This window comes from Pteropus medius, unplaced genomic scaffold (genome assembly GCF_902729225.1).
Source record: "Pteropus medius unplaced genomic scaffold, Ma_sr-lr_union100, whole genome shotgun sequence".
NCBI lineage: Eukaryota > Metazoa > Chordata > Mammalia > Chiroptera > Pteropodidae > Pteropus > Pteropus medius.
Genome location: NW_024349225.1, coordinates 1160873 through 1187994, shown reverse-complemented (window position 1 = coordinate 1187994; position 27122 = coordinate 1160873). Strand labels below are relative to the sequence as shown.

The window sequence follows — 27122 nt, the reverse complement described above, 5'->3', positions numbered from 1 at the left end:
TGCTCCTCCTGACTCCTGTATTTGTGGGGGGGGACAGGATAAGACATTTTTTGATTGTGCCTCATCTGTAGAGAAGACTGAAGGAGGAAGGGGGCTGGAAAGGCAGCCTTGAGGACACAGGGCCAGACTGTCATACCCATTGCCCCATTTATAACAACCCTGTGAGGTGGTCGTCCGTTTTTACAGATGAATCCCTCAGGCTCAGGAAGGTTAAGTCAAGTGTGGGAAGATCATCTGGCTGATAAACAGACTGGACCAAGCTCTGTCAGACCCCATACTCTTTCTGTTGCACCAGTCATTTTTAAAAAAAATATTTTAAGCATCTTTTTATTAAAGCTCAGTGTATAAAAGGTAGCGGCATGACTGGTTCCACTCTGACTCTGGACACTGCCTCTGAGGCCCTAAGGTCCCAGGGAGTACAGTTGAAAAGCCTTCTATATTGGCTTTTTCGTTTCTGTAACAAATTACCACAAACTTAGTGGCTTAAAACAACACATATGTATTGTAGTTCTGGAGGCGAGAAGTCCAAAGTGGGTCTCACTGGGCTAAAATGAAGGTGCTGGCGGATCTGAATTCCCTTCAGGAGGCTCTAGGGGGACATCTGTCTTGGTGCTTTGCCAGCCTGTAGAGGCTGCCTGAATTCTTTGGCTCACGGCCCTTCATCTGTCTTCAAACTGGCAGTGGCTGGTCAAGTCTCTCAGATCTCCTCAGTATGACTCTGACTTCTGCCTCCCTTCTCCAGGTTAAAGAGCCCTCGTGCCAACATGGGGCCCGCCCAGATAATCTCACTGTTTTAAAGTCAGGTGATTAGCAACTTTCATCTCATCTTCTGCCTTAATTTCTCTTTGCCATGTGACTTGACTTTTACAGGTTCTAAGAATTAGGACTTGGATGTCTTTGGCAGGCCATTGTTCTGCCCACTGCGCCCTGTGCTGCCCCTTTGTCCCCACTTAGAGGAAGATGGGTGGAGTCAGCAGGAAGAAGGGAAGGGAGGGCAGACTAAATACACAAATGACTGATAAGCACATGAAAAGATACTCCACACCATTAATCATCAGGGAAATACGAATGTTAACCACAGCAAGATACTACTGCACACTTACTAAGATGGCTACATTCAGTAAAATGAACTACAGTAAGTTTTGAAATTTTAGTGAGGCTGTCGAGAAATTGGAAGCCCCATACATTGCTGGTGGGAATGTAAAATGGTGCAGTTGCTGTGGAAAACAATCTTGCAGTTCCTCAAAAAGTTAAATGTAGAGTTATCCTATGACCCAGGAATTCCAATCCCAGGTATATTATACCGAAGAGAAACGAAAACTTATATGTACGCAAAAATTTGTACATGTATATTTTTAGCATTATTCATAATAGCCAAAAGTTTGAAACAATCCAGATGTCCATCAACTGAAGAATGGATAAAATGGTATATTAACATAGTTGAATATTACTTGACAATGAAAAAGGAATGAACTGATATATGCTACGACAGATCAATTCTGAAAAGATGTTAAGTGAAAGAAATCAGACGCAAAAGACCATATGTTGTATGATTCTATTTATTTGAAATGTCCAGAATAGACAAATCCATAGAGACAGAAAGTAGATTATTGGTTGCCAGGAACTAGGAGGAAAGAGGTGTGGAATTTCTTTTCAGGTAATGAAAATGTTCTGTAATTAGTGGTGACAGTTGCATACCATGTGAATGTACTAAAAACTACTAAATATTGACTTTAAAAGGATAAATGTAAATTATCTCAAAACAAAAACAGAAAACAATCACTAAAAAGAAAAGAGAAAGAATTCATTCCTTCTTTGTATTCAGAATGCACCTTAGCCCACTGCTTTCTGCAAGACAGGGTTTCACAGGGTTACAGTAAACAACCAGTTCTTCCTCTAATCAGAGGACCTAAAATGTTTTCAAAAATCGAATTGTTCATCACAGCTCCCCTAATGGCCTAACTTACATTCTGAGGCAGGTTTGGGTTTTTGAAGCTGCTCTGTTGTAGATTTTACAAAACTTATAAATTACCTTTCCCAAGAAAATCTTGTGTGTTATTCTTGTCTTTCTGCTACTTCGAGTTTGTATTCATATAAAGGATATACACTTTCAGAATACATTCATCCAGCTTGCCACAAAAAAAGCCAGTATTTGGCTTTTCTGACTGCAGAGTGCATGGAACATTTTGTCAAGTATCCAGCACTTTTTTTTTTTTTTAATGATAAAATGAAATAGTGTGTAGCTTCAGAATTGGAATGACACTTAGAGCACATGTGGTTGATAAATAGCTTCACAGTTTTTATTTACATTAAACACCAATTTGTGGATGAAGAAAAGGCCTGTAAAGAAACTAAGCTTGTCCTCCGCGAGAGAAACAGGAGGAGCCTGTTGGCCAGTGTTCGTTCTCAAGAGAGTAATTTGAGTACCTCTGCCAAACATGAATCCAAGTGATGCAATTATCATATGACCTTTTTGTGCCTTAGATTCTTAGAATTTTCAAGAACGCGTAGGGAGAGATCTATGTCTTTCCCTAACCAAAGGCATCATGAAGGTAGGGTACATCATGTTTATCTGGCTTATGATGGGGTAGCCCTTGCCCACTAATGCCCATCATTGTTCATCTTCATTATATAGTTCCGCCTGGATGTACTATGCAGTTTGCCTTAAAAATGTCCCTGGCTTTTACTTGTTATGAAGTTACATTTTGTCAGACCTTTTACCGTCATTAGTGACAAGAGTCTTCAGTACTAACGCTCAGTCTGTTGTGTAGGGAAGGCATTGACTAGGAGTCAGAACTCTAGGACTCTCATTCTGATTGTGCCAGTTACTGGGTGCGGGACCTGGATCACTGCACAAGTAACGGGGTTCGACCAGATGGCCTTTTAGGTCCCTACCAACTCTTAAAAATTCAAGTGTCAAATCAGTCACTTGAGAGTTCCTTCAGTTTTGTCTTGTGATCTTCTCAAATTCCATTAGAATGTAGCAGCCTGATAACCTGTTGCCACTGCAGTTACGAGCAGCTCATGACAGTGAATGTGCCTTGTTTTGAAGCGAACTTGTGGCCCCACATGGACCGTGGTGGCTGGGGGTGCCTTCCAAACAAAACAGCTCTGGGTAGGTGCCTGTGCTCAGGCCACCATACTTCGGGTCTTGTGGCCCTGCAGCCCAGTGGCGTGTGACTGATCAGGGGTCAGCACCTGAGCTAAGGGAAGCCATCTATGGACTGGGCATGAAGGAGGGCAGTGTCTTGTGCCACGTCTAACAGGTCACCCTATACAGGATACTCCCTAGGAGGGGGTCACGGAAAAGGACTCAGTTCAGGGGGAGCAATGTCATAAAAGAAACACGGAGAGAAGGCAGGTAGCAAAGCCACGAGAGAACAGAAAGGGACACAGTCCCTAATAACAATAAGCAGCAGCAAAAGTAGAATCAGAGACAAAAGAAGTTGCAAAAGAGAACAGCTTTAATTTTGAAGAAGGAGAACTGCTGTGTACCTTGGTGACCTAGCTCTCATCCGCCCAAAGGGTTTCCTTGGGGCTTCCTTGGGGCCTCCCCAGTTCCTCACTTCTCTTTGTAGCTGTCCACATCCATTGCCTACAGTAACCTCTTCCTTATGGCCTGAAGGAGCCTCACAGACACTTCTGGGAATTTGTACTCCTGTGTAAAGTCAAAACTTTCTAAAATATTCTACCAGAAATAGCAAGACACACCAGTTGGTTTCTAGTTTTGCATGCTTGAAAGGCACTAATATTCTCTGACAAATCGAGGGTAACTAGTAAGCATTGCAAGACTTGGTTCATCTCTTATTTGGGTTATTCATTCATGTAACAGACATGGAAACATTACGTGCCTACTATGTGAAAGACACTGTATTCTGCCCCACCTCCATTTTATTTTTAGTATATATTTTTTCTAACTCTTAAGAGAATGTAGTGCCATGGTCTTCATTTGCGCTGTCTTCATCATTGAGGGCTTCATTTTTTTTTTTTGTGATGTAGAGGGTACATTTGTTTCTTTTTCTTCAGTGACAGTAAGTCATTGAGCAAGCATTCTGTACTGTAATGCATTTTGCAGCATTCTCTCATATACTTCTCTCAGACAGCCTATAAAATGGAAATGATTATTTCCTTTTTACATGAAGAATGTGAGGTTTAGCAACATTAAGTAACTTGTCCTGGGTCACAGCGTTGTTAGTAGCAGAGCTGGAGGCCAAATCTCTCAGACTCGAAAGCTCATGCTCTTAACACTGGGCTAGATATCTGGTCTTGCAGTTCAGAACATAAATAAATAATGAACACCAGCTTATTTCTTCCTGAGAAGCCTGGGGCTTTAGGCGCAGTGCTGTGTAACCTCGTCCACAGAGTCTTTCCCGATCTCTGCCTGCCTCCCCACACTCCCCACTCTTTCTTCAAAGAAAATCTCACATTCTAATTTCTTCTAAATTCTGCAACAGTTGAAGCACTGACCATCAGTCTTTCTATGTCAGTATCTCCCTGAAGCACCTAGCACAGTTTTGCACATAGAGTTGGTGCTTGATGCATGTTTGTGGAAGTGTGGAATGAATGATTTCCTTATCTCTGCCACCCTAGGACACTTGGATAGTTCTGTGTTAATCCTGCCTTTGTGCTTTAAATAAAATGAAATAATTATGAGCAAATACTCTTATATCATTGTATTTAAAGTTCATTTTTAGAGCTCATGCTTTGGTGCTGTTAACCCCACTTGCTCCATCAGCAATAAATTCTCCTTCCTTTAACAAAAAAAAATAAAGTTCATTTTTAAAAATTAAATTTATTGAGGTAACATTGGTTAATAACATAAGTTTCAGGTGTGCAACTTCATAATATGACATCTGTATACTCTGTTGTGTGCTCACCTTCTGAAATCTAGTCTCCTGTCACCATGTATTTGACCCCATTCCCCCTCTTTGTCCTCCTCCCCTTCTAGTAACCACCATATTGTCTGTATCTATGAGTTTGTTTTTTTGTTCGTATGTTTCCCTTCTGTTTTATATGCCACATACAAGTGAAATCATGTGGTTCTTGTCCTTTTCCTTCTGTCTTATTTCACTTAGCATAATACTCTCAAGATCCATCTGTGTTGTTGCAAATGGCAATATTTTATCTTTTTTTATGGCTGAGTAGTATTCCATTGTGTCTGTGTGCCAAATCTTTATCCATTCATCTATTGAAGGACACTTAGGCTGTTTGCAAGTCTTGGCTATTGTGAATAATGCTGTGATGAACATAGGGAAGCGTATATCTTTTCTAATTAGTGCTTTGGATTTCTTATGGTAAATATCCAGAAGTGGAATTGCTAAGTTATATGGTAGCTCTATTTTTCGTCCTTTGAGTAACCTCTATACTGTTTTCCATAGTGACTACACCAATTTGCAATTCCACCAGTAGTGCACAAGTGTTCCTTTTCTATACATCTTTGCCAGCACTTGTTTGTTGCTTTATTGATAGTAGCCATTCTGAGAGGTGAGAGGTGTTATCTCATTGTGGTTTTAATTTGCATTGTTCTGATGATTAGTGATGTCGAGTATCTTTTCATGTGTTTGTTGGCCATCAATATGTCCTCTGGAGAAGTGTCTTTCAGGTCCTTTACTCATTTTTTAATTGGCCTCTTCATGTTTTTGAGTTCCTTGTATATTTTGGATATTAACCCCTTATTGAATGTATCATTGGTGAATACCTCTCCCATTCAGGTTTTGTTTTGGTGATAGTTTCCTTTGCTGTGCAAAAGGTTTTTAATTCAATGTAGTCCCATTTATTTATTTTTCCTTTCGTTTCCTTTGCCTGTGGAGACATGCCCAAAAAATCATTACTAAGAGCAATGTCAGGAGTTTACTACCTTTGTTTTCTTTTAGGAGTTTATGGTTTTGGATCTTACATTTAAATCTTTAATCCATTTTGAGTTTATTCTTGTATATGGTGTAAGAGGTCTAGTTTCATTTTTTTTGCATGTATCTGTCCAGTTTTGTCAACACCATTCTAGAAGAGACTGTTGACTTCATTACCTCCTTTGTCATAGATTAATTGACCATACAGGCATGGGTTTATTTCTGGGCTCTATTCTGTTCCATTTATCTGTGTGTCTGTTTTTATGCCAGTATCATTTATTATAGCCTTGTAATATCGTTTATCAGGTAGCATGATAGCTCCAACTCTGTTTTTCTTAAGATTTCTTGGGCTATTCAGGGTATTTTTGGTTCCATATAAATTTAAGTATTATGTTTGCTAGTGCTATGAAAAATGTTATCGGTATTTTGATAGGGATGGCATTGAATCTATAGATTGCTTTGGTTGGTATAGACATTTTAACGATGTTAATTCTTCCTCTCCATGAGCATGATATATACTTCCATTTATTTGTATCTTCAGTGTCTTATAATTTTTCGAGTATAGATCTTTTACTTCTTTGGTTAAATTTATTCCTAGATATTTCTTCTTTTTATGTAATTGTAAATGGGATTGTTTTCTTAATTTCTCTTTCCGATAGTTATTGGTGTATAAAATGCTACTGATATCAGAATATTAATTTTGTATCCTGCTACTTTACTGAATTCATTTATCAGTTCTAACAGTTTTTTGGTGAAATCTTTAGGGTTTTTCTAGATAGTATCATATCATCTACAAAAATGACAGTTTTACTTCTTCCTTTCCAATTTGGATGCCTTTTCTTCCTTTTTCTTGTCTGATTGCTGTGTCTAGGATTTCTAATACCATGTTGAATAAAAGTGGTAAAGTGGACATCCTTGTCTTGTGCCTGATCTTAAAGGGAAAACTTTCAGCTTTTCTCTGCTGAGTATGATGTTAGCTGTGTTTTTGTCATGTATGGCCTTTATCATGTTAAGAGATGTTCCTTGCATCCCTACTTTGCTGAAAGTTTTTATCATAAATAGATGTTGGATATTGTCAAATGCTTTTAATGCATCTACTGATATGATCACATGACTTTTATCCTTTATTTTGTTTATGTGATGTGTCACCTTAATTGATTTGTGGATGTTGAACCAACCTTGTGTTGCAAGAATAAATCCCACTTGATAATGGTGTATGATATTTTAAATTTATTGCTGAATTCAGTTTGTTAATATTTTGTTGAGGATTTTCGTATCTATATTCATCAGGGATATGGGCCTATAATTTTTTTTTTATAATATCTGTCTGGCGTTGGTATCAAGCTATCACTGGCCTTGTAAAATGAATTTAGAAGCCTTTCCACGTCTTCAGTTTTTTGGAATAGTTTGAGAAGGATAGATATTCTTTGAATATTTGGTAAAATTCACCTGTAAGCCATATGGTCCAGGACTTTTGTTTGTTGTAGAATTTCGATTACTAATTAGATTTCGTTCGTAGTTATTAGTCTGTTCAGTTTTTCATTTTCTTCCTGATTCAGCCTTGGGAGATTGTATATTTCTATCCAATTCGTTGGCATATAATTGTAGCGTTCTCTTATGATCCTTTGTATTTCTGTGGTGTAGGTTGTCACTTCTTTTTCTTTTCTGATTTCATTTGGGCCCTCTCTTTTTCTTGATGAGTCTGGCTATAGGTTAACGAATTTTGTTTATCTTTTCAAAGAACCAAGCTCTTAGTTTCATTGATCTTTTCTATTTTTTTCCCTTGACTATTTAGGTTATTTCTGCCCTGGTCTTCATTATTTCCTTTCTTCTACTCACTTTAGACTTTGTTCTTCTTTTCTTAGTTCCTGTACGTGTAGGGTTTTATCATTTGAGATTTTTCTTGTTTTTGAGGTAGGCCTGTATTGCCTTAATTTTCCCTCTTAGAACTGCTTTGGCTGTGGCCCATAGATGTTGGGTCATTGTATTTTCATTTTCATTTGTTTACAGGTATGTTTGGATTCTTTCTTGATCTTGTTGTTAACCTATTCATCGTTTAGGAGCATGTTATATTTAGCATCTGTGTGTTTGTGCGTTTTTCAGCTTTCTTCTTGTAATCGATTTCTAGTTTCATATCGCTGTGATCAGATAAGATGCTTGACATGATTTCAGTCTTCTTAAATTTATTGTGGGGGCTGTTTTGTGGCCTTACAAGATCTGTTCTGGAAAATGTTCCATGTGCATCTGAAAAGAATGTAATTCTGCTACTTTGGGGTGAAATGCTCTAAAAATATCAATTAAATCCATCTGCTCTAATGTGTCATTTAAGGCCACCGTTCTTGTTGATATTCTTTCTGTACGATCTACCCAATGATGGCAATGGGGTATTAAAATTCCCTACTATGACTATATTACTGTCAATCTCTCCCTTTATGTCCATCAATATTTGTTTTATATATTTAGGTGCTCCTACGTTGGGTGCGTAAATGTTTATAAGGCTTATAGCCTGTTGTTAGATGGATCCCTTTATTATTACGAAATGCCCTTCTTTGTCTCTTATTACAGTCCCTGTTTTAAAGTCTGTTTTGTCTGTTATCTCAACTTTTTTTTTTCAGTTTGCATGAAATATCTTTTTTTATCCCTTTACTTTCAGTCTGTGTGAGTCTTTTGATCTGATATGGGTCTCTTATAGGCAGCATATGTATGAGTCTTGTTTGTTTATCCATTCAGCCACTCTATGTCTTTTGATTGGAACATTTAGTATATTTGTACTTGAAGTAATTATCGACAGACATATAATTATTGATGGGTATCTAGTTATTGCCATTTTGTTATTTTCTGATTGTTCTCATAGTTTTCTATTCCTTATTGTCTTTCTCTTGTATGTTAATCACTTTCTACAGCTTGTGTTTGCATTTCTTTATTTCTTGTACATCTTCTAGATGCTCGATTTGTGGTTACCAGGGCTGCTTATACACCAAGTTGTGTTTACAGCAATCTATTTTAAGTTGATGGTCACTGAGGTGTGAACGCATTCTAAAATCATTACAATTTTTACTCACACCCTCTACGTTTGTTTTTGTCATTTCTTTTTTTTACTACTTGTGTTTGTACCTTGATATATTGTTGTAATTATACATGATCTTCTCACTTTTGTCTTTTAACCTTTGTACTAGTTTTATGGTTGGCTGATCCATCGCTTTTACTAAAGTGTTTGCCTTTGTCAGTGAGAATTATTTTCTTTCTTATATTTTCTTATTTATGTTTTTGATCTTTAAGACATCTCTGACATGTCTTGTAATACTGGTTTAGTGGTGAAGAACTCCTTTCAGTTTTTCTTGTCTGGGAAACTCTCTCTCCAGTTCTAAATGATAGACTTGCTGGGTAATCTTGCTTATAAGTCTTTGCCTTTCATCATTTTGAGTATTTGATACCATTCCCTTCTGGCCTGCATAGTTTTTGTTGAGAAATCAGCTGCCAGTCTTATGGGAGCTCCATTGTACGTGACTGCCTTTCTCTTGCTACTTTTAAGATTCTGTCTTTGTCTTTAAGCTTTGACATTTTAATTATGACGTTTCTTTTTGTGGATCTTATTCAGGGTTATCTTGTTTGGGACTCTCTGCGTCCACGATTTGTATGTTTGTTTCCTTCACCAGATTAGAGAAGTTTTCAGTCATTATTTCTTTTAATGGGTTTCAGTCCCTTTCTTCTTCTCCTTCTGGTACCCCATGATGCGCATGTTGGGGTACTTAATGTCATCCCCGAGGTTTCTTAAACTGTCCTAATTTTAAAATTCTTTTCTTTTTTTGCTCTTCTGATGGGTGTTTTCCACTACCTTGTCTTCCAGATTGCTGATTTGATCCTCTGCTTCAGCTAATCTGCTGTTGATTCCCTCTAATATATTCTTTCAGTTATTGTGTTTTTCATTTCCGACTGGTTCTTTTTTGCTTTCTCTCTCTGTCGAAGTTCTCACTGAGTTCATCTTTTCTTCTCCTCTGTCCATTGAGCATCCTTATAACTAGTGTTTTGAACTCTTGGATCTGGTAAATTGCTTGTGTCCATTTTGTTTAGTTCTTTTTCTGGAGTTTTGTACTGTTCTTTCATTTGGGACATGTTTCCTCACTTTGGCTGACTCCCTGTGTTCGTTTCTGTATATTAAGTAGATATGCTATGTCTCCCAGTCTTGGCAGAATGGCCGTATGTAGTAGGTGTCCTGTAGGGCTTAGTGGCACAGTCTTCCTGGTCACCTGCGCCAGGTGCTCCAAGGGTGCTCTTATGTGGGTTGTGTGTGCCCTCCTGTTGTAGTTGAGCCTTGATTGCTGTTGGCATGTCAATGACTGGGATTGACCCTTAGGCTGGCTGGCTCTGAGAGTTGTTCATGACTACAATGGGTGAGCTATTCTGTAGGGGCCGTCCTCATAGAGCAGGATCTATGTATTGGGGCTCTGGTGCCAGCCGAATCTGCCCTTCACATGTGTCATTTCTGGAGTTTGTTGGGTGGTACTATAGTGTGCTCTGAAATGGGCCACCGGGTGTCTTGGATTCTGGAACATCTTGAGGCGGGGGGCTCTGTTGTAAGCCAGCTTCAGCTGTTGCTTATGCTCGGCTTGAGTCCTCTTAGTATAAGATACAAAGTGATCTTTGGTTGGTTGCTACTAGTGCTGGGCTTGGAAGCAACTGAGACGGGGCTATGCTGGGAACCAAGACCAGCTGCCACTGGTGTCAGGTTTTGGGACCCCTTTGTGGCATCACAAAGTAATCTGAGGCTAGCTACCCCTTATGCTGGGATTGTGGCCGCTTAGTTGAAGCTACTTTCTGCACCAAGACTGGCCGCTGCTTATCCCAACCAGGCTTGGGACCATGATGGGAGTTATAATGCAAGTTGAGACCAGTTGCAACTTATGCTGGGCTTGGGGTCACTTACCAAGAGCTATTGAACATGCCGAGGCCAGCTGCAGCTTGTTTGGGGTTTGTGGACCTTTGGGAGATGCTGGGAAAGTCCACAGTGCAAGCTGAAGCAGGTCCCTTGTGTGTGGAAGAGCTGCTGGAAAAGGCTTGGGCCAGGTGAGTAATTTGGGTGGGATGGGGTCTCTGCGAATCACTGGGGTGGGGTGATTTGTGTTAGCCAGATCAATGGAGAGCACAGATCTATCACCCTGCAAGCTGTGTGGAAGGGGGTCTCAACAAACGAACAATGGCGGCTGCCAGCAGTTTTGTCCCTGGAGAGAGCTGCTCTGACCTCTGCCCCTCCCGCCCTCACCCTGAAGCTAGTCAGTTTAGTTCCTCCCTGTATGTCTCTGGTGCGGTTTAGAGCTGCTGTCTCTGCTCTGAGCACAGATCGTATGAGTTTCTGAGCAAGTGAGTCTGTGCTGGCCCCTTGAGGAGTGTGCCTAGGTCTCCGGCAGCCCATCTGGTTTTCACAGCCAGATGGTATGCAGAGCCCTCTTCCCAGCACTGGTGCTCCAGACTGTGAGCAGGTGTGGGGCTGGGCCTCTCCCTCCTTGGGTACCCTCACAGCCTAGAGCCCTCTAGCCCTCTAGATTCTTAATCACCACACTGGCTGTTTTATATTTTTCCTTTAGACAATCTTAAATTTAGAAAAATATATAAATAGCTTTTTGGATTTACCCACCTGTTTAATATGTCCAGTGATCTTTATTTCTTCCTGTGCATTTGAGAGCTACCCTCTAGTGTCATTTCCCGCTACGTCTCAAAATTTGCTTTAGAATGCATTGTCCTGCAGGTCTGTTGGTGATGGATTCTCTCAGCTTTTTTTTTTTTGTTTTTGAATCTGTATGTTACCTTCATTCTTGAAAGTTTGTTTCCCTAGAATTATTTAATTCTGGGTAGCCAGAATTTTCGTTGTTGTTGTTCAGCACTTTCTGTTAATATAACTTCAGCTACACTGACTTTTTTTGTGTGGTATTTTTGGCTTTTAAGAATATGCAGTGAATTTTTCATTTCATTCTTTTTTTTTTTCAGCTTTAGAATTTCCATTTAGTTTATTTCTTATCTATATATTTTCCTTTGGGTTCTTTAAGTGCTGTAAAGTTCCCGTCTGTTAATTGCAACATCTGGTCGTCCTGGCACTGGCTTCTATACACTGCTCTTTTTCTTTAGTACAGGTCACATTTTCTTGTTCTTTTCTTGCCTAGTAATTTTTGATTGAATACTAAGCATTATAAATAGCATACTGTAGAGATTCTAGATTCTGTTAGGATTCTCTGAAGAGTTTTATCTTACCAGGCAGTTAACGTGTGGCAAGACTCAAGTTACAAACTCCGGTCCCCTGTATTGGCAGCAGCTGAAACCCCCCACTCAGTTATTTCAGTTTCCAGCTGCTGCTTTTTTACTGGGTCACCTGGGGTCTGTGGCTAAGAATTTGAGCATATTTTATTTGCAAATTTTGGGGTTCAGCCCCCATTTGCCTCCCTCCCTTTCAGGGTTTCCCCCTAACTTTCTGACAGCTGTGCCGTCCCTGAGCTCTGTCCACTGCTACCCTGACGGATGTCTTAGAGAGATTGGTGAGTGCCCTCAGTTCAGGCAGAAAGCTGCATGTTTATAGATCTCATGAGGTGCAACTTTGTTTTCTCTTGGGAGTAGACTGCCTTCTAGGTTCCGTTTGCTTTTGGTCATTCTCCAGTGACTTCAAATAATATTTAAATATTTTGTTCAAATTTTGTAACTGTCATGTGAAGAAGGGTGGTGGTACCAAGCTACTCTGTCACCGGTGGAAACCAGCAGCCAAGCATGTGTCTTTTTGGCTTACATTCAAACTCGCCCTTGTCCTCAGCCTTGCGCTCTAGAGGAAATGGGGAGCTGGTGGCACAAGGAGCACTGTGGGAGTGTCGCAGTCAGCGTGGGCGGCCGTCACTAAGTACCAGACTGGGTGCCTTAAACAGCAAATTGTTTTCAGTTTGGGAGGCCGGAAGTCTAAGATCAAGGTATTGGCAAGTTTGGTTTCTCCTGAGGCTTCTCTCCTTGGCTCACAGATGGCCACCTTCTCTGTGGGTCCTCATGTGGCCTTTCTCTGTGTGCAAGCATTCCCGGTGTCTTCCTCTTCTTATAAGGACACTGGTACTGTTGGATTCGGGCCCCACCATATGACCTCATTTAACTTTAATGACATCCTTAGACATTCTCTCTCCATATACAGTCGCATTGGGGGTTAGGGCTTCAACATATGAATTTTGGAGAGTATGGACACAATTCAGGCCATAACAGAGAGTAATCGGGGCTGTGGATGGTTTGAAAGTGGGCAGGAGAGGCAGAGCTGCGTCGTAGGAATGGTGTCAGGACATTTAATCAATCGTTTAGCCATTCACCGTAGATACACAGTGTGCGTACTCTATTCCAGGCACAGAGTGAAGGGTAGGGGTTCAGTCTGGACAAGACTAGCTCTTGTCCCACCCTCATGGAGCTCATAGACTGGGAGGATTAAAAGACATGTAGACAGACAGTGACATTTCAGAGTGATGACAGGGGACAAATGGGTACCCTGGGAGCACTGAGGAAGGGGGTGCCCAAATAAAGTTATGGGGTCGGGGAAGCCTTCCTTGAGCAAATGCCTTTCTATACCAGAATGCGAAGGATGAGTTAGGAGCCAGCTGTGGAGGAAGGCTGCTCAGGCCAGGCATAAGGAATGGCGAGTGAGAGGGGCTGCAAGGTGGAGGGCACGCTGGAGGAACAGAGGGTGTTTCGCACGACTGGAGCTGGAGGCGTGGGGCGGGGTGGTGAGGGGTAAGGCCAAGTTGGGACCAGCTCCTGTGTTCGATTGTAACTGTCTGACCCTCTAGAGAGGAGGCTCCTTAAAGACAATAACTGAGTGTCTTGGCTCTGGGTCTCCTTTCTGGCAGAGTAGGTGTGTAGTGAATGTTGACAGGTGCCATGTGTTATGATTTGTGGTTGGGGGCTCAGCAGGCAGGTCGTAGTGGGGTGACCTTACCTCTTTGGTCAAGCAGGTGGGGGACCTGGAGGTTGCTGACCTCCTCTAGGTGCCCCTGCACTCTGGGTCACATGCGTATTGTTTTTCAGCCCTGGACAGTGAGTCTGCCTCCAGCAACATCCGCTTTAGCAAGGCCTGTCTGAAGAACGTCTTCTCGGTCCTGCTCATCGTCATCTACCTGCTGCTCATGGCTGTGGCTGTCTTCCTGGTCTACCAGACCATCACAGATTTTCGTGAGAAGCTCAAACACCCTGTCATGTCGGTGTCTTACAAGGAGGTGGATCGCTACGACGCCCCAGGTAGAGCCTGTCTGGACAGCCATCAGGGCCCAGCTCTGGGGCATCGACTTGCAAATACTCCCTGAGCTGCCACTGTACTCCCAACTCCGTGTCGGGCATGATGGGCTGGGTGGGGGAGTCTGAGCACGGTCTAAGTGTGAGGTACACACCACCGAGTGCGTTGTGTGCCTAGGGGGGTGGACAGGGCCTAGAGCGGGCACTGCATAGCTGGGTGAGCAAGGAGCATTTTGCGTAGTGGAGGATTTGAGCTGGGCTTTGATAGATGGGAAGAGAAGTTTTTTTGTAAGGAAGATTATCAGGAGCAAAGGTGAGTGTGAGGAGGCCATGGGTTCCTCTGGGGAGGCTGAGTCTAGCCTGGCTGGAGCCAGAGGCCCGCGAGGAGAAGTGGGAGTTAAGGGTGGCAGGGGAGGCAAGGCTGTCCGGAGGTGGGTGGGGTCCTGCCTGGAGAGGGGGTTCTCAGGCCGCTCCATCCATGCCTCTCCTGTCCCAGCGGGGAGTCCAGTCCCTGAGTAGGGCGTCATTTGCCCCAGGACGGGGAGTGGGGTCTCTGGCACCGGGCTCCGAGAGTGGGGATGCGGACAGGGAGGCATGAGCTCAGTGGGTTCAGACTCTGCCAGCAGGATGCCCCTGAGTGACCCTCCGATGGCCTGCTCACAGGACAAGCCAGTCTAAGGTCCCTTGTACCTGGGGCTTCTTGACAAATGTGCTGGTCATGGCTCCTTGGCCTGTCTTTACCTGTCTCGGATTTGTCTCTCTCCTGTGTGTCCACTTTGGTCTCTATCTGTGTGTTTTACTGTTTCTGGTTGGTCTCTCTGAGCTCGGCCTGGGTCTGGCGCCCTGTGCTGCTCTCAGTGTTTCTGGAACAGCGACCGTCAGCGCCATGCACGCGGAGCGTTGGCTGGGGGTGAGGGAGGACCTGTTGGGAGGTGACTTGCTCACTTGGAGCTCCAGGCAGAGCAGGAGATGAGAGGGGGACTGAGATCTAGGGGATCCCACGGCGAGGGCCTCCTAGCGGATGTGCAGGTGGGCGGCGGTGCGGGGTCGGCCCAGCCATGGAGGCCTCCGGGAGTGTGTGGAGCAGTGTCTGGCACAGGGGAGGCCGCAACGCGGGTCGGGAGAGGAGGGGAGGGCTGTGTCCTCCATCAGAGCCAGCATGTGCCTCCCTGCCCCCGGTACCCCTTTTCTTCTCCCTCCTCCGCAGTCACCCAAGGCATTCTGAACGTAGGTTATTGGTGGGTGTGAAAAAATGTAGGTACCGTGATTTTAGGAGTGCAGTCGGAGACAGCGACTTCTGACGCTCAGTCTTCCCTTCGTGCCCCTCAGGTATCGCCCTGTACCCCGGCCAGGCCCAGTTGCTCAGCTGCAAGCACCATTACAAAGTCATTCCCCCTCTGCGGAGCCCCGGCCAGCCTGGAGACATGGCCTGCACCACCCAGAGCATCAACTACACGGACCCCTTCTCCAACCAGACCCTGGTAACTCGCGTCTGGGTCTGGGTGTGTGCCGTCAGCCCTGCCCCCGGCGTCTTCTCTCTGCCCGGTGGCCTTTCCCACGCCCGCGGTGCAGGCCGCGGCAGTGCTAAGTGGGGTCATGGCCGTGGCTGGTTCACCTGCAGTCAGGGAGGGTGTGAGGCCTTTAGTGTCTTTGGAGTGACCCTCAGGGATTCTCTGCAGTGCGATATGATCCTGTCCTTGATGGAAGGAGGAATGGCTGCAGGCTGGGGCCAGTGTGACGGAGTAAAGTGGGTCCCACACCTGACTGCTCGAAGGACTTGCCTGTGAGCTTTTTGGAAAATACAGATTCCCAGGATCCATGTGGGGCTGACTGACTGCTCCTTCCAGGGGATGGAGCCTGAGAATCCATAATACGCCATTGTAAAGGAGGGGCACGGGCACAGGGACCGTGGCCCTGGAGTCACACGCAGCCACGCAGCTCAGCAGGGGAGTGGACGGCCGGGAGGAGCGGCGCCTGCGCAGGGGTGTGAAGGAGGGAGGGAATTTTGTGTTTTTTCCACACCTCTCCCTTTGCAGCCCATAGCCTTGTTTCAGAAAGGATTGAACAGGGGCGAGCAAGGTTTTCCAGCTCAGAGAGGAAGGGGCGGTTTCCTAGGCCCAGGGACTCTGCACCAGGACTCACAGGGAGGACCAGTGTGCTGTGTCTGTGCCTCTGGGCAGTTACAGTAGGTGGGTATTTCTGGAGGGTCAGGTGCCCCGGAAGAGCAGCAAGTGGTGATGGTGACGCTGTGGACAGAAGTAACAGTGGGAGCAAAGCGCTCTGTCCTGCTGCAGAGCAGGACCTGCTCTGTGGGGTGCTGGGCGGGTCTGACGGTGAATTTCGTAAATATTTACTCTAGGCTTCCTCCTAAAATCCTGTTGAAACAATTCCTACTCCTGCAAAAAAAAAAAAAGAATGAAATACCCACATTAGACTTGCAAACCAAGAAAGGATATCACCAGTTGATCAGAAATTTTGAAGAACTGGTATGAAATGTAAGTAGCAAAGTGGATCAGATTGGTGGAGCGAACAAATCAGGGCAAACCCGTACGCCGAAGCAGACCTAGGCGAGGAAGGCTTTCCAGTCGCAGCTCCGCTCAGGCCGTCCAAAGAGCAGGGCTGCCCGCAGGGGTGAGGCGTAGGGGACGCCTGCTGGCCGGGCCTGCACACCCTCTGCACTCCTAAGGCGGGCGTGCAGTGAGATGTCTTCAGAAACGTAGGCTTCTGGCTGCGTCCTATCCAAGTCCAAGGGAAAGTGACCTAGCCAAGGTCTCATCTGGTCCTACTTTGTCAGCCTTCAGATCCTCATTTCGTCTGTCTCCCCAGCCCCTCCCACAGTTTAATCTAGTTAATGTTTACCAAATGCTTGGCTCTAGCACAGTTAGGGTCACTGCCTCTTCGCTCTGCAGGACCTGTGTTTGTTTCCTTGCTGCCTGCTCTATTTCCAGTATGCACATGTTTAGCTGATGCCTCATTTTTAGCTGGTTGTTACCATGATACAAAACAACTTATGTTACAGAGAACAGACTGAGCTGCCGAACAGAGCAGATACCCCAAACAGACGCAGTGGCTGAGACGAGAGGGAAGTCTGTTTCTCTCTCTGGGGACAGTCCAGGCGTGCAGGCCACGCCACACTGCAGGTAGTGCCGCCTCACAGGGTGCTCAGCAGTGGCTTCTGTCTGTCACTCTGCTATCCCCCAGGCGTAGTCTTGGTCCTTGTCGTCAGCATGTGCGTACACACCTGCTCCCAGGGGTTGAGAAGTGGAGGGCAAGCACTCCCCCGACGTGGACATGTCACCGCGTTGCATGAGTCACTCTGTGCACTTTCCAGGAACTTCATCACACGGCCACATCTGAGGCCAGAAGTGGGGGTCCAGCAGGACGACTATTCTGCTAAGATCTGGCATTGGGGAAGTGGTTCCGGTTCCGCAGGAGGAAGTGGATAATGGAAACCGGGACACTTAGCACGCACTGCTGCCCCTGAGTGTGTCACAGGAAAGGTTGAAAAGGAACAGATGGACAGAGATCTCTTGGGAAAATGCAACAGTAACCAGAAGTGGACTGGCAATATTAACACGTCAGTCAAAAAGGAATTTCAGATGCAAAGGGTTAAAAGGGTCATATGTTTAACATCTAAGGGGTTCAGTTCCACTACTCTCCACTATGAAGATTTAATAGTCATAAATCTATACAAAACAGCATAGCAGACCTCTTAGAACGGGGGACGGCAGAGAGACAGAAGCCACTGCTGACCGCCCTGTGAGGCGGCACTGCCTGCAGCGTGGCACGGCCTGCACGCCTGGACTGTCCCCAGAGAGAGAAACAGACTTCCCCCTCGTCTCAGCCACTGCATCTGTTCGGGGTCCCTGTTCTTTTCAGCAGCTCAGCCTGTTCTCTGACCGTGACAGAAGTCGTTTTCAGGAACTGAAGCATCATGGTAACAACCACCTAAATATCATCACCTCAGCGTGTGACCTAAACCTCTCAGAAATTCACAGACCAGACAGACAAAAAGTAGTGAGGGTAACGTGAATAGCACAGTAAATTTAGAGTATGTGCGTCACACTTGGTGCCTGACAATACTCACTCTTTTCAAATATCTGTAGAGCATTTATGAAAGTTGATGATGTACCAGAAGGTGAGGGGCGGGGAGGTAAACGGGGTAAAATGGGGTCAAACGTGTGGTAACAGAAAGAAATCTGAGAGGTGAACACACAGTGTAAATATATATGTGCCTCACTGTTAAAAGGTACAGCTGAAACTTAACTGGATTTCGTTAACCAATTTCACCATAAAAAAAAGTTGATGTTGTAAAGATATTTTTTCCCAAATTAATCTATCAATCCAATGTCATCAGTTAAAAGTCCCAGTTGAAACTTAAGCTAGTTTTAAAGTATGTTTAGAAGAGCACATGTACAAAAGTAACCCCACGAGGTTTGGGGATGGGAAGTGACATGGAGGGGACCTGCCAGGCAGGTGTCTAACGGAATTAAGCCCACAGCAGTCAAGCTTGCATCTCCACCGTGTAGGAAGTGGGACTTAGAGCCCTGGTTCACACCATGTACAGAACAGTACCTAAATGTAAGAAAAGTTAGAAAGAGCTGCTCTAAAATACAGGAGAATATTGATATAATTTTGGTTTTCCTTAGCAAGCAAAACCCAGAAGCTATAAAAAAAAAAAGATTTACGAATTCCACTACATCAGATTTAGAGCTTCATAAAACAAATGACATTAAACACGAGGTTAATGGGAACCTGACTGACTGGAAGAAAATATTTGTACAGAGAACAGATGGAAGTTAATATTCTTTTTTTAATAACGAGCTTCTGCAGCGTAACCAATCCACGAGGAGAGCGACCGAGGACAAGTCGAACTTGGCTCTGGTCCCGTGGCTTGGGCTCCCTGAGCAGGAGGGTGTGGCTGGGGTTCCCTCAGGGGCTGCCGGGGTCAGGAGGGCCCCTGGCTGCCCCTAGAGCGTCTGTGCGCCTGGTGCTCCAGGGCTGAGATGCTGGCCTTGGTGTCTCTGCAGAAATCTGCCCTGATCGTGCGCGGGCCCCGGGACGTGAAGAAGCGGGAGCTGGTCTTCCTCCAGTTCCGCCTGAACCAGAGCAGTGAGGACTTCAGTGCCATCGATTACCTCCTCTTCTCCTCCTTCCAGGAGTTCCTGCACAGGTGGCCTCTCAGCGTCCCCGGCGGGCGTGTATACACTGTCTCATTCGGCCTTGCACGTCGCTGGGCGCAGCGGGGGCTGGAGGGGGCTGGAGGCAGGGAGGCCACTGGGCCAGCGGGCCAGCAAGGGCTCCTTGGGACTGCCGAAGCCCCGGTGCTCCGAGGGGCCTGGCCACCATGCTCACCCTCTGCAGCCCTCAGTGCCTGCTGCCGGGAGCAGGTGGGGGGCTGCAGGGGGCTGCAGTGGCGGGGCTGCTGCCTCGAGGTGGGTGACCACCCCCCACCTCTAGCTGGGCACCAAGCATAGCTTGCAGAGGAGGCTGGCGGGCAGAATCCTGCTGTCACGCCTGATGAACTTGGACCTTTCTTCTCCATCCTCTCAGCCCAGACAGAGTGGGCTTCATGCAGGCCTGCGAGCGCGCCTATTCCAGCTGGAAGTTCTCGGGGGGCTTCCGCACCTGGGTCAAGATGTCCCTGGTGGAGACCGAGGAGGAGGACGGGAGGGAAGCGGTGGAGTTCCGGCAGGAGGTAGGTAGCGCTGGGTCTGCTTCGCCCTGCGGGTGACACTCACCCCGAGTTGGACAGGGAAGCTTTGTAGAGATGGCCTTGGCGCGGGGCCTTCAGGGTGAGAGCGGCCCCCGGGCCGGGAGTTCCCATGTTCGGCGCACATGCCGGGCCCTCCGTTACAGCCCGTCCTCGCAAGGCACACGGGCGGGGCAGAGACGGCCGCTGCGCCAACCCCAGGCTGGTGTCTTGCCGCAACCTCCCCGGTGCTCTGAGAGGCTGCCTAGAAGATGGATTATTTGCGGGGAAGAGAGACTAGATACGGTGGCCTCTGAAGTGTTGTGGGCACAGGAGTAAAATACTAGCTTTTTGTATTTTTTAAAATCCCATCCTTTTTCTATTTTAGAATGTTTCATAATGCATGTAACATTAGGACAGTAACGGTAATGCTACATCACATCCGAAGGTATAAATATGTTGGGTGCACGCTCAGAATTTTTTACTAATGGGAGGTGTGATCCAAAGGCTTTCAGCCCACTGGCCTGGAGCCAGGAGATGTGCCAGGAGTCTCTAGCCGTGATCCTGATGAGAGGGGACCTTGGAAAAAGGTATGGCAGTGAGGATGGAGAGATGAGATATTCTGGTCACCTCAGCAGGGCTGTTGGTCAGTCATTACCAAAAGCAATGCTTCCGCTGCCTCAGTGGCTCTCTGCCTCCTGCCGGATCCACACTCAGCCAGCCAGGCTGCAAGCTTCGGTGGCTGGGAGCCTGTGGAGGCAGCGAGGAGACGAGGAGACGGGGCTGTGCTCATGCTCTCTGCTCCTCCGGAGGTGGGGGGGGGCGGGAAGGGAGCCATTCCATTTGGACTGGGATCCAAAGGGCAGTGTGGGGAAGGGGCCGAGTGGGTGTGGATGACCAACTCCAGCCAATGGGGCTTGTTCAGGGCTGCCCCGTCCCCAGCCCTGGCCCCCAGGACTACTCCAGATTACAGAGCTTTGGGAAGAGCAAAGAGCCAGTTTTCTTCAAGAGGACAGGCTTTATTCTTGCCTTAGGAGGTAACAGCCCCTGCTGGCAGTAGGTCCTTAAAATGTTCCTGTGTCGCAAGATAACTCATCTCCTGATTTTTATTCCACCCTTTTCTCCAAGAACCCCAGGCCCTTTCTTGCCTGGCCCCACAGCAGCTTAGGAAGGGGACTCGTGTGTTCACCTCACGGTGAGGTGCAGCCCGCCCCGCTCTCCGGGTGGCCCCAGCTGTGATCTGAACACGGGGCCCCAAACCCCAGTGGACCTATACATATTAGAATGTTTTATGTGCTTTTTATCATAGTCTTCATTGGAAGTCTTGGCAGGGGACACAGATCCTTGAACAGTATTTTAGATGCTTTCACGTCACGCTCGAAGTTTAAGATACTTTCATACACATTGTGGCGTTGACCCTCTCCACACCTCAGTGAGGTGTAGGCTTTCTGTCCGCATTTCATGGGTGGCAAAGCAGAGGCTCAAGTCAGAAGATAGACCCAGCCCATCTGCCTCTGGCACCTGTGTGCTGTCTGTGACACCATGCAGGCCCTTTAGTGACTGGCGCCCAGATCTTCCACGTCTGTGGTTTACGCGGGATGCTCAGCCGGGTGGAGCTGAGGCTGCACTTTGTCCCTGTAGACTCGAAGCATCAAAATACTCAGCTCTTAAGATCAAGTATTTTGAAATTTGTGGTTTTTATGGCTTTTAATTGTCTTACACGGTACTTTGGTGTAATTGGTGACTATTCAGCTCACCTATCATACACCGCAGATCCTATCCATTTCCCCAAAGAGCCGTGGGAACCAGGGCAAGGCCTGGGCTCTGGCACCAGTTTCAGGGGGTCTTGCATGAGAGATTTTTGGCTCTCTTCCTGCAAGATGCTCTGAGGGGAGCCAAAGTCCAGTCATCCCTAACTGTGCTCTCCTTTCCCACGGCCCAGGCCAGGTGACACTGCTCTCTCTCCTCTGTCCCTAGACGAGTGTGGTTAACTACATTGACCAGAGGCCAGCTACCGAAAAAAGTGCTCAGCTGTTCTTTGTGGTCTTTGAATGGAAAGATCCTTTCATCCAGAAAGTTCAAGATGTGAGTATTATTTAAGGTTGAGAGAGCACTTGGGCTTGTCCTTGTAAGCTGTCTCTGTCTTTCCTAGCAGTTCATTTGTATTCAAGACATTCATGTTCTGTACCATTTGTGTTTAATCGATTTTGTCTTCATCACTAGACTATTCCTATGATGGTGGGGACTATGTCTTTTGTTCACCGTAATTTATTCGGTGTCTAGCAGAGTGCTTGGTACAGAGGAGCTGCTGAGTCATAACATTAATTGAATGAACTGAGTAGAAAGCATTAAGCTCATATCTAGATTACTGCTATTCGGAAGCCATTCTTTTTTGGATGAGAACTTATTATTTGTAGTAATTCAGAGGAGAAAGGTGCAAATAAAAAATTAACAGGATCAGTTAATGCCGGATTCTCAGATTCACAGTCTTGAAGGGGAGGAGTAATGAGACAGCTTCACTAAAGAAGCATTCATGAGACATTGTCCACCACAGCCAACCTCAGATCTAATACTGTTGGCATGTAGATCATCACAAAATGTCCTGACATGGCCGTGGCTTGGGGGAAGATATTTCATAACTGAGACTTAAACAGGGAGTCTCTTTGTGACACAGATGTCCTCCATTATCACCCACGTTAATCGTGGATCGGCGAAGCCGTGTACAGAGAGGCATGCGCTGAGGCTTACTGAATCGAGATGGGGTGGAAGGATGAACGCCTTCAGCTCCACACGTAAACGTGTGATCAGCATTTCCTAACCTGCTTTATTCAGTAAGAGGTACCCGTTACGGGCCAGTGTGTGTGTTGTCACTCAGCTTCACAACAGTTCTACGCAGTGCAGGTGATACAACCATTTTACATAGGTAAACCCCAAGGTTCAGATTGTCTAATGTCATCCTACTAAACTGGGACTTCAAAGTGCGGTTTACCATGATGGGGAACTCACAAACCCAAGATGTGACATCAGCCTTGAAGAGTTTAACATTTAGCGAGTGAGCCATTTATAGCTGTAAAGCGACTAATTCCAGACAGTAACTGCTGGAGGAGACAGTGGGATAAATACCTCTGCTGCAGTCGAGGGGGTTTTGGCTTAGTGGACAGAAAGCTCTGAGGAGCCCTGGAGGGTTAGTAACTCTGGGTGGGAGGAAACATCACAGGCAGGGCCAGGAGTCCGTGAGGTGAGTCGTTGGACTGGATGGGAGAAGCTCGAATCACTGCAAAATGGGGAGAAAACAAGGGGAACTGCCTTTCTTATGGGTTGGGTAGAGTTTTAGGGAAATTTGGCTCAAAGCAAGGTCACTTATTGTAGATTAGACCAAAAATCTTAAGTTCACTACTGAGTATCTTATTTGTACGGAGCTTTTTTGAAAAAGTTTTTTCTTTCAGAATCACTATTGTATCTTCCTCTTCAAACTGAACTGCGGACATTAAAGTATGAACGAAGTACAGAGTTAGGACAGTTTCAGAACCAGGCATTTTTCTTGTTGCCCCAGTGACATTAGAAAACCGAAGCAAACTAATAAACTCGTATTTGTTTCTGTTTTTCAGATAATCACAGCCAATCCTTGGAACACAATCGCTCTTCTCTGTGGGGCTTTCTTGGCATTATTTAAAGCAGCAGAGTTTGCCAAACTTAGTGTGAAATGGATGATCAAAATTAGGAAGAGGTACCTTAAAAAAAGAGGCCAGGCAACGAACCACATAAGCTGAAGTCGCCTCGCGCTGTTGGCAGAACTGGTTCTCACCACTTCTGCTCTGATGAGCCGAGCACCGGAGCTCCTGCACTCACCGGAAGGAACGGGCTCTGCTGGGAGGGACAGCCTCAGGGGACAGACCCAGTGGAGAACCTCAAGTTATTTAAGTACTTAAATTATTGAACATTTTTTGACTAGGACACGAATAGGGTTTGTGGAAGATGGAATTATATGTATATATCTGGTGTTCTGAAGGTTTGCAGAAGCTGCGTTTCTTCTTCTTTGGTTTGGTGTATAGTTCAGCCCTAACAGGATATTAAGGCTCTGCTGTTTACCTCAGGTTTTTTTCCAAGGCTTTCAAAGTGGACGGAAGATGGAGTGACTATCTAGATGTGGAGGTCATGCTTTGAAAACTGCACTGTGCACAAAGGCAAAAACTCTTACGTTTGGCAACATCTGCCATTTACATGGTCCAGCTTGACAAGCTTTCTCATGTTAAATGTTAAGTGAAACTTTTAAAGCTACTAGAAACAAGCAATTAGATTTCCTGTGGACTGACTGGTCACCTACCTGTCTCGTTAGAATATTCGTTGATGCAGGTAATGTTTAGAGTGATTAACACCCAAAAGCACTAGTATGTATATACATAGCAGGTATTCAATGTATTTTGGTGATTTCATTAACAGGTAAATAAAAGTTAGGCTAATACAAAAGGAATCAGTGTGCCAGTATTAATATCTGCTCCATCAGTAGGCACAGGTACGCTTTCGTTCTGTGAGCTCCAAATAAAAGGCAGCGTGAGCCTGGACTCTGAGATGGATGGATCTGGACCCCTGAGGTATGTCGTGACTGCGTCCAGGAAGGGCTAGGGTGAGCATGGCAGTTGATTGTGGATGATCAGGAAGAGTGATGGATCAAGCCCCATGAATAAGCTACAAAACTACCCATCTGAGAAAGGGGCACTTTCTGCCTTTCCTTTGACAGATGAATACCACCTGGGTATTTTTTACATGGTAGCCCTAAGCTGATTTGAGGTTATGAAACTGTTTCCAGAGTTTTAAATTATTTAAATGCTTTCTGCATCCACAGAGGACTTGGTAGCATTTCCTGAATTTCATAGCCTGCCTTTAGGTAATTCAAAGAGAAAAATGCAAATGTATCTAATGTCTAACTTAGCAGCAAGGAACTTTTTTGGTTGAACTATTAAAAGTAAACTTGCATAAAGGAATATTCCCTGCTTTTCTATGCCACTGGAGCATGCAGATTTAAACCTTAGTTTAGGTCTCATCTCTCAAATCTTGCTGTAAGACAATGCAAAACCAGGCATTTGTAAAGCTTACATTAACAGTACTGAAAACCAGGTGTGTACTTTTAAAGTACCTCTAAAGGTGACATACCACTTAGTAAATATCTGATAAAATTTGCTCCAGTGAACATCCAAAAACTGCACTTTCTGCATTGTGGAAAGTGGAGAGACCTCTTAATTGTGCTTTAGAGTAAGTAGGTAATTAGGAAGTGAGCATTTTTAGCTCATCAAAGAAAAATATTAGCTGCAGCCTGCCAAAATCTACATTGGCTGCTTTTCAGTATGTGCCTAAACCTTCCACAAGACAGAGACTTCTTTAGACCTAACCCTCACTTTCTGGAAAGGCAGGGCCTGCCTTTCATTCTGTTTGTTCTGCAGTGAGGCCCACGCGTCCACCTGCACCGCCTCCAGCTGTCAGTAGTGCAGCTGGCCTTGGCTTAGTGCGGAGGGTCTGGCAAGAACACCTGGATCTGGAGGTAAGGTGGCTGCCTTATGAGCCATGTACTGAAAAGGAAGAGGTCTTTTTCTCCTGGGACCACAACGAACAAAAGGAGTTGCTTTTACAGTGACCTAGGAACAGTGTGCAGAAGCAATGCTGGTTTTTCATGGGTGTGGAAGGCTGGAATCAGGCATTGGTAGTTGGGAACTTCATGATGTCTGACTTCTGACCCTGCCCAATCTCCCTGCCCCCCATAAACAGTGCTGTTATTTATTACAGTTTTAGAGATTTAGCCTCCTGAGTCTATTTTAATTAAAACTAACATTTAAAGTATGTTAAACTCACCCTCTGAACATAAAGGGATGTGAAGGATATCCTAGAACTTAGAATTTTATGCAAATATTCTGTAAAATAGATATGTATCTGTTTTGATAAATGGCTGGAATACTCAATCTGGCACAATCTTCCTATTTAGTTAGAACATATCCCACCATTTGCCTTAAAGTTTTCTGTGTGTGTATGTGTATACTACATGTATAAAGGGATGCCTAAACTTAGAGCTGAAAAAAGTAGAGACGACATAAGGCAAAATACAAACATGGACTTTATTAAATGCTGCTCAATCCCCCAATGAAGATCTTTCATTACAAAACAGTTTCCCACACAACTGCAAGTTAAGAGATTGGAATGGTACTCTGATAACAAAAGATGTGAGAAATTCTTCACCAAGTAAAAACATACAAGACTTCTCTATAGTCAATTTTCTCAGAACTCTACAGAGGAAGCCTACTGCATTTCCTTTAAATAAAGCCAGGCAGTGACAACGAGTGCTCTGCGTCACCACATTGTGGGACTCAAAGCCTCCATCCCTGGGTCAGGAGGGGCCGGAGGAAGGGCCGGCTGTGAGGACTGGAAGGGCCCTGCCTGCAGGAGGAAGCAGAGGAATGAAGGGAGAGGCAGGTGCGTGTTCACCTGCGCTGCCTCCACTAGTGCGCGCTCGGCCCTGGGGCGCTGCACGTGAAGGGGGCAGTCGTGAGGAACACTCTGAAGAATTTGGTTTACTTTCCCAGCTTTTATTTATATTTTGTGCTTTAAAAAGCCTGGAGATTTAAGTTTTTGCTCAAATTCCAGAGTACAGTAATATCTCTAACATAAAGGAAGGCTTCGGGCAGGTAGTTCCCTCCATCATATTTCTGGTAGGGACAAAGGGCAGGGTGAGGGTTATACCTTAGTTTTATTTTAGGAAGTACTTTTTCCTAGGATATAACTAAGGTCTGCAGCAGTGTGAAAAGCACATTATAAAAGGGAAAAATATACAGAGCAGACTACTCTATGTGCAACACAATCAAAAGAATTCAAGTCATAATTCCTTACCACTCCCATAATTATATCACTCATTATAGAAGATAAAGTTCATTCATTTCTGTGAAACTTCAGAAGTGACACAATAAATCAATGATTAGACAAAGGTTACAATATACTGTGGCCATGATACAGCACAGAGCTATGTTTAGTCCATACATTTTTTCATTTACAGTTGCCAGAAAAAAAATTGGCCTTTAATTATATTATACTGATGAGGTTTGTTTCATAATTTTTACATATTTCAAAAAAGTGTACAAAACTGCCTATCCAACAGAAGTGACAGGCTTTTTTTATTCGGTACTTGTATTGCTGAGAATACTGTGCATGTTGTAAGCACTGTTCTGTTTTTCTAGAGCTTTCTTTAGCTTTAGCTCCTCTAATTTTTTCCATAATTCTTCACGTTCCAATTCCTTCTTTTTCTCTCTGTAGGTAAACCAAAATTTTTGTGATCAGAAACTTTTATTTCAGAGCCTGAAGAACGT

At 45.0% G+C, this 27122-nt stretch overlaps 2 protein-coding genes across 5 annotated transcripts in view; one reads left to right on the top strand and one right to left on the bottom strand.

The window, feature by feature from the left end:
* Positions 1–24247, top strand: part of PACC1 (proton activated chloride channel 1) — a 29819-nt gene extending 5572 nt beyond the window's left edge. For 2 of the 3 annotated variants that reach the window (XM_039881156.1, XM_039881155.1), the window contains exons 3-8: positions 13881–14090; positions 15414–15565; positions 19115–19257; positions 19638–19782; positions 21754–21861; positions 23385–24247. In XM_039881156.1, coding sequence (XP_039737090.1) covers positions 13881–14090; positions 15414–15565; positions 19115–19257; positions 19638–19782; positions 21754–21861; positions 23385–23546 — 920 coding nt within the window. In that variant the 3' untranslated portion in view covers positions 23547–24247. Of the gene's footprint in view, positions 1–13880; positions 14091–15413; positions 15566–19114; positions 19258–19637; positions 19783–21753; positions 21866–23384 lie in introns of those variants that run through there. The other variant, XM_039881157.1, reaches the window with a different exon arrangement.
* Positions 24248–25856: 1609 nt separating this feature from the next.
* PPP2R5A (protein phosphatase 2 regulatory subunit B'alpha) overlaps positions 25857–27122 on the bottom strand; it is a 64926-nt gene continuing 63660 nt past the window's right edge. For both annotated transcript variants that reach the window (XM_039881152.1, XM_039881153.1), the window contains one exon: positions 25857–27063. In XM_039881152.1, coding sequence (XP_039737086.1) covers positions 26931–27063 — 133 coding nt within the window. In that variant the 3' untranslated portion in view covers positions 25857–26930. The remainder of the gene's footprint in view (positions 27064–27122) is intronic.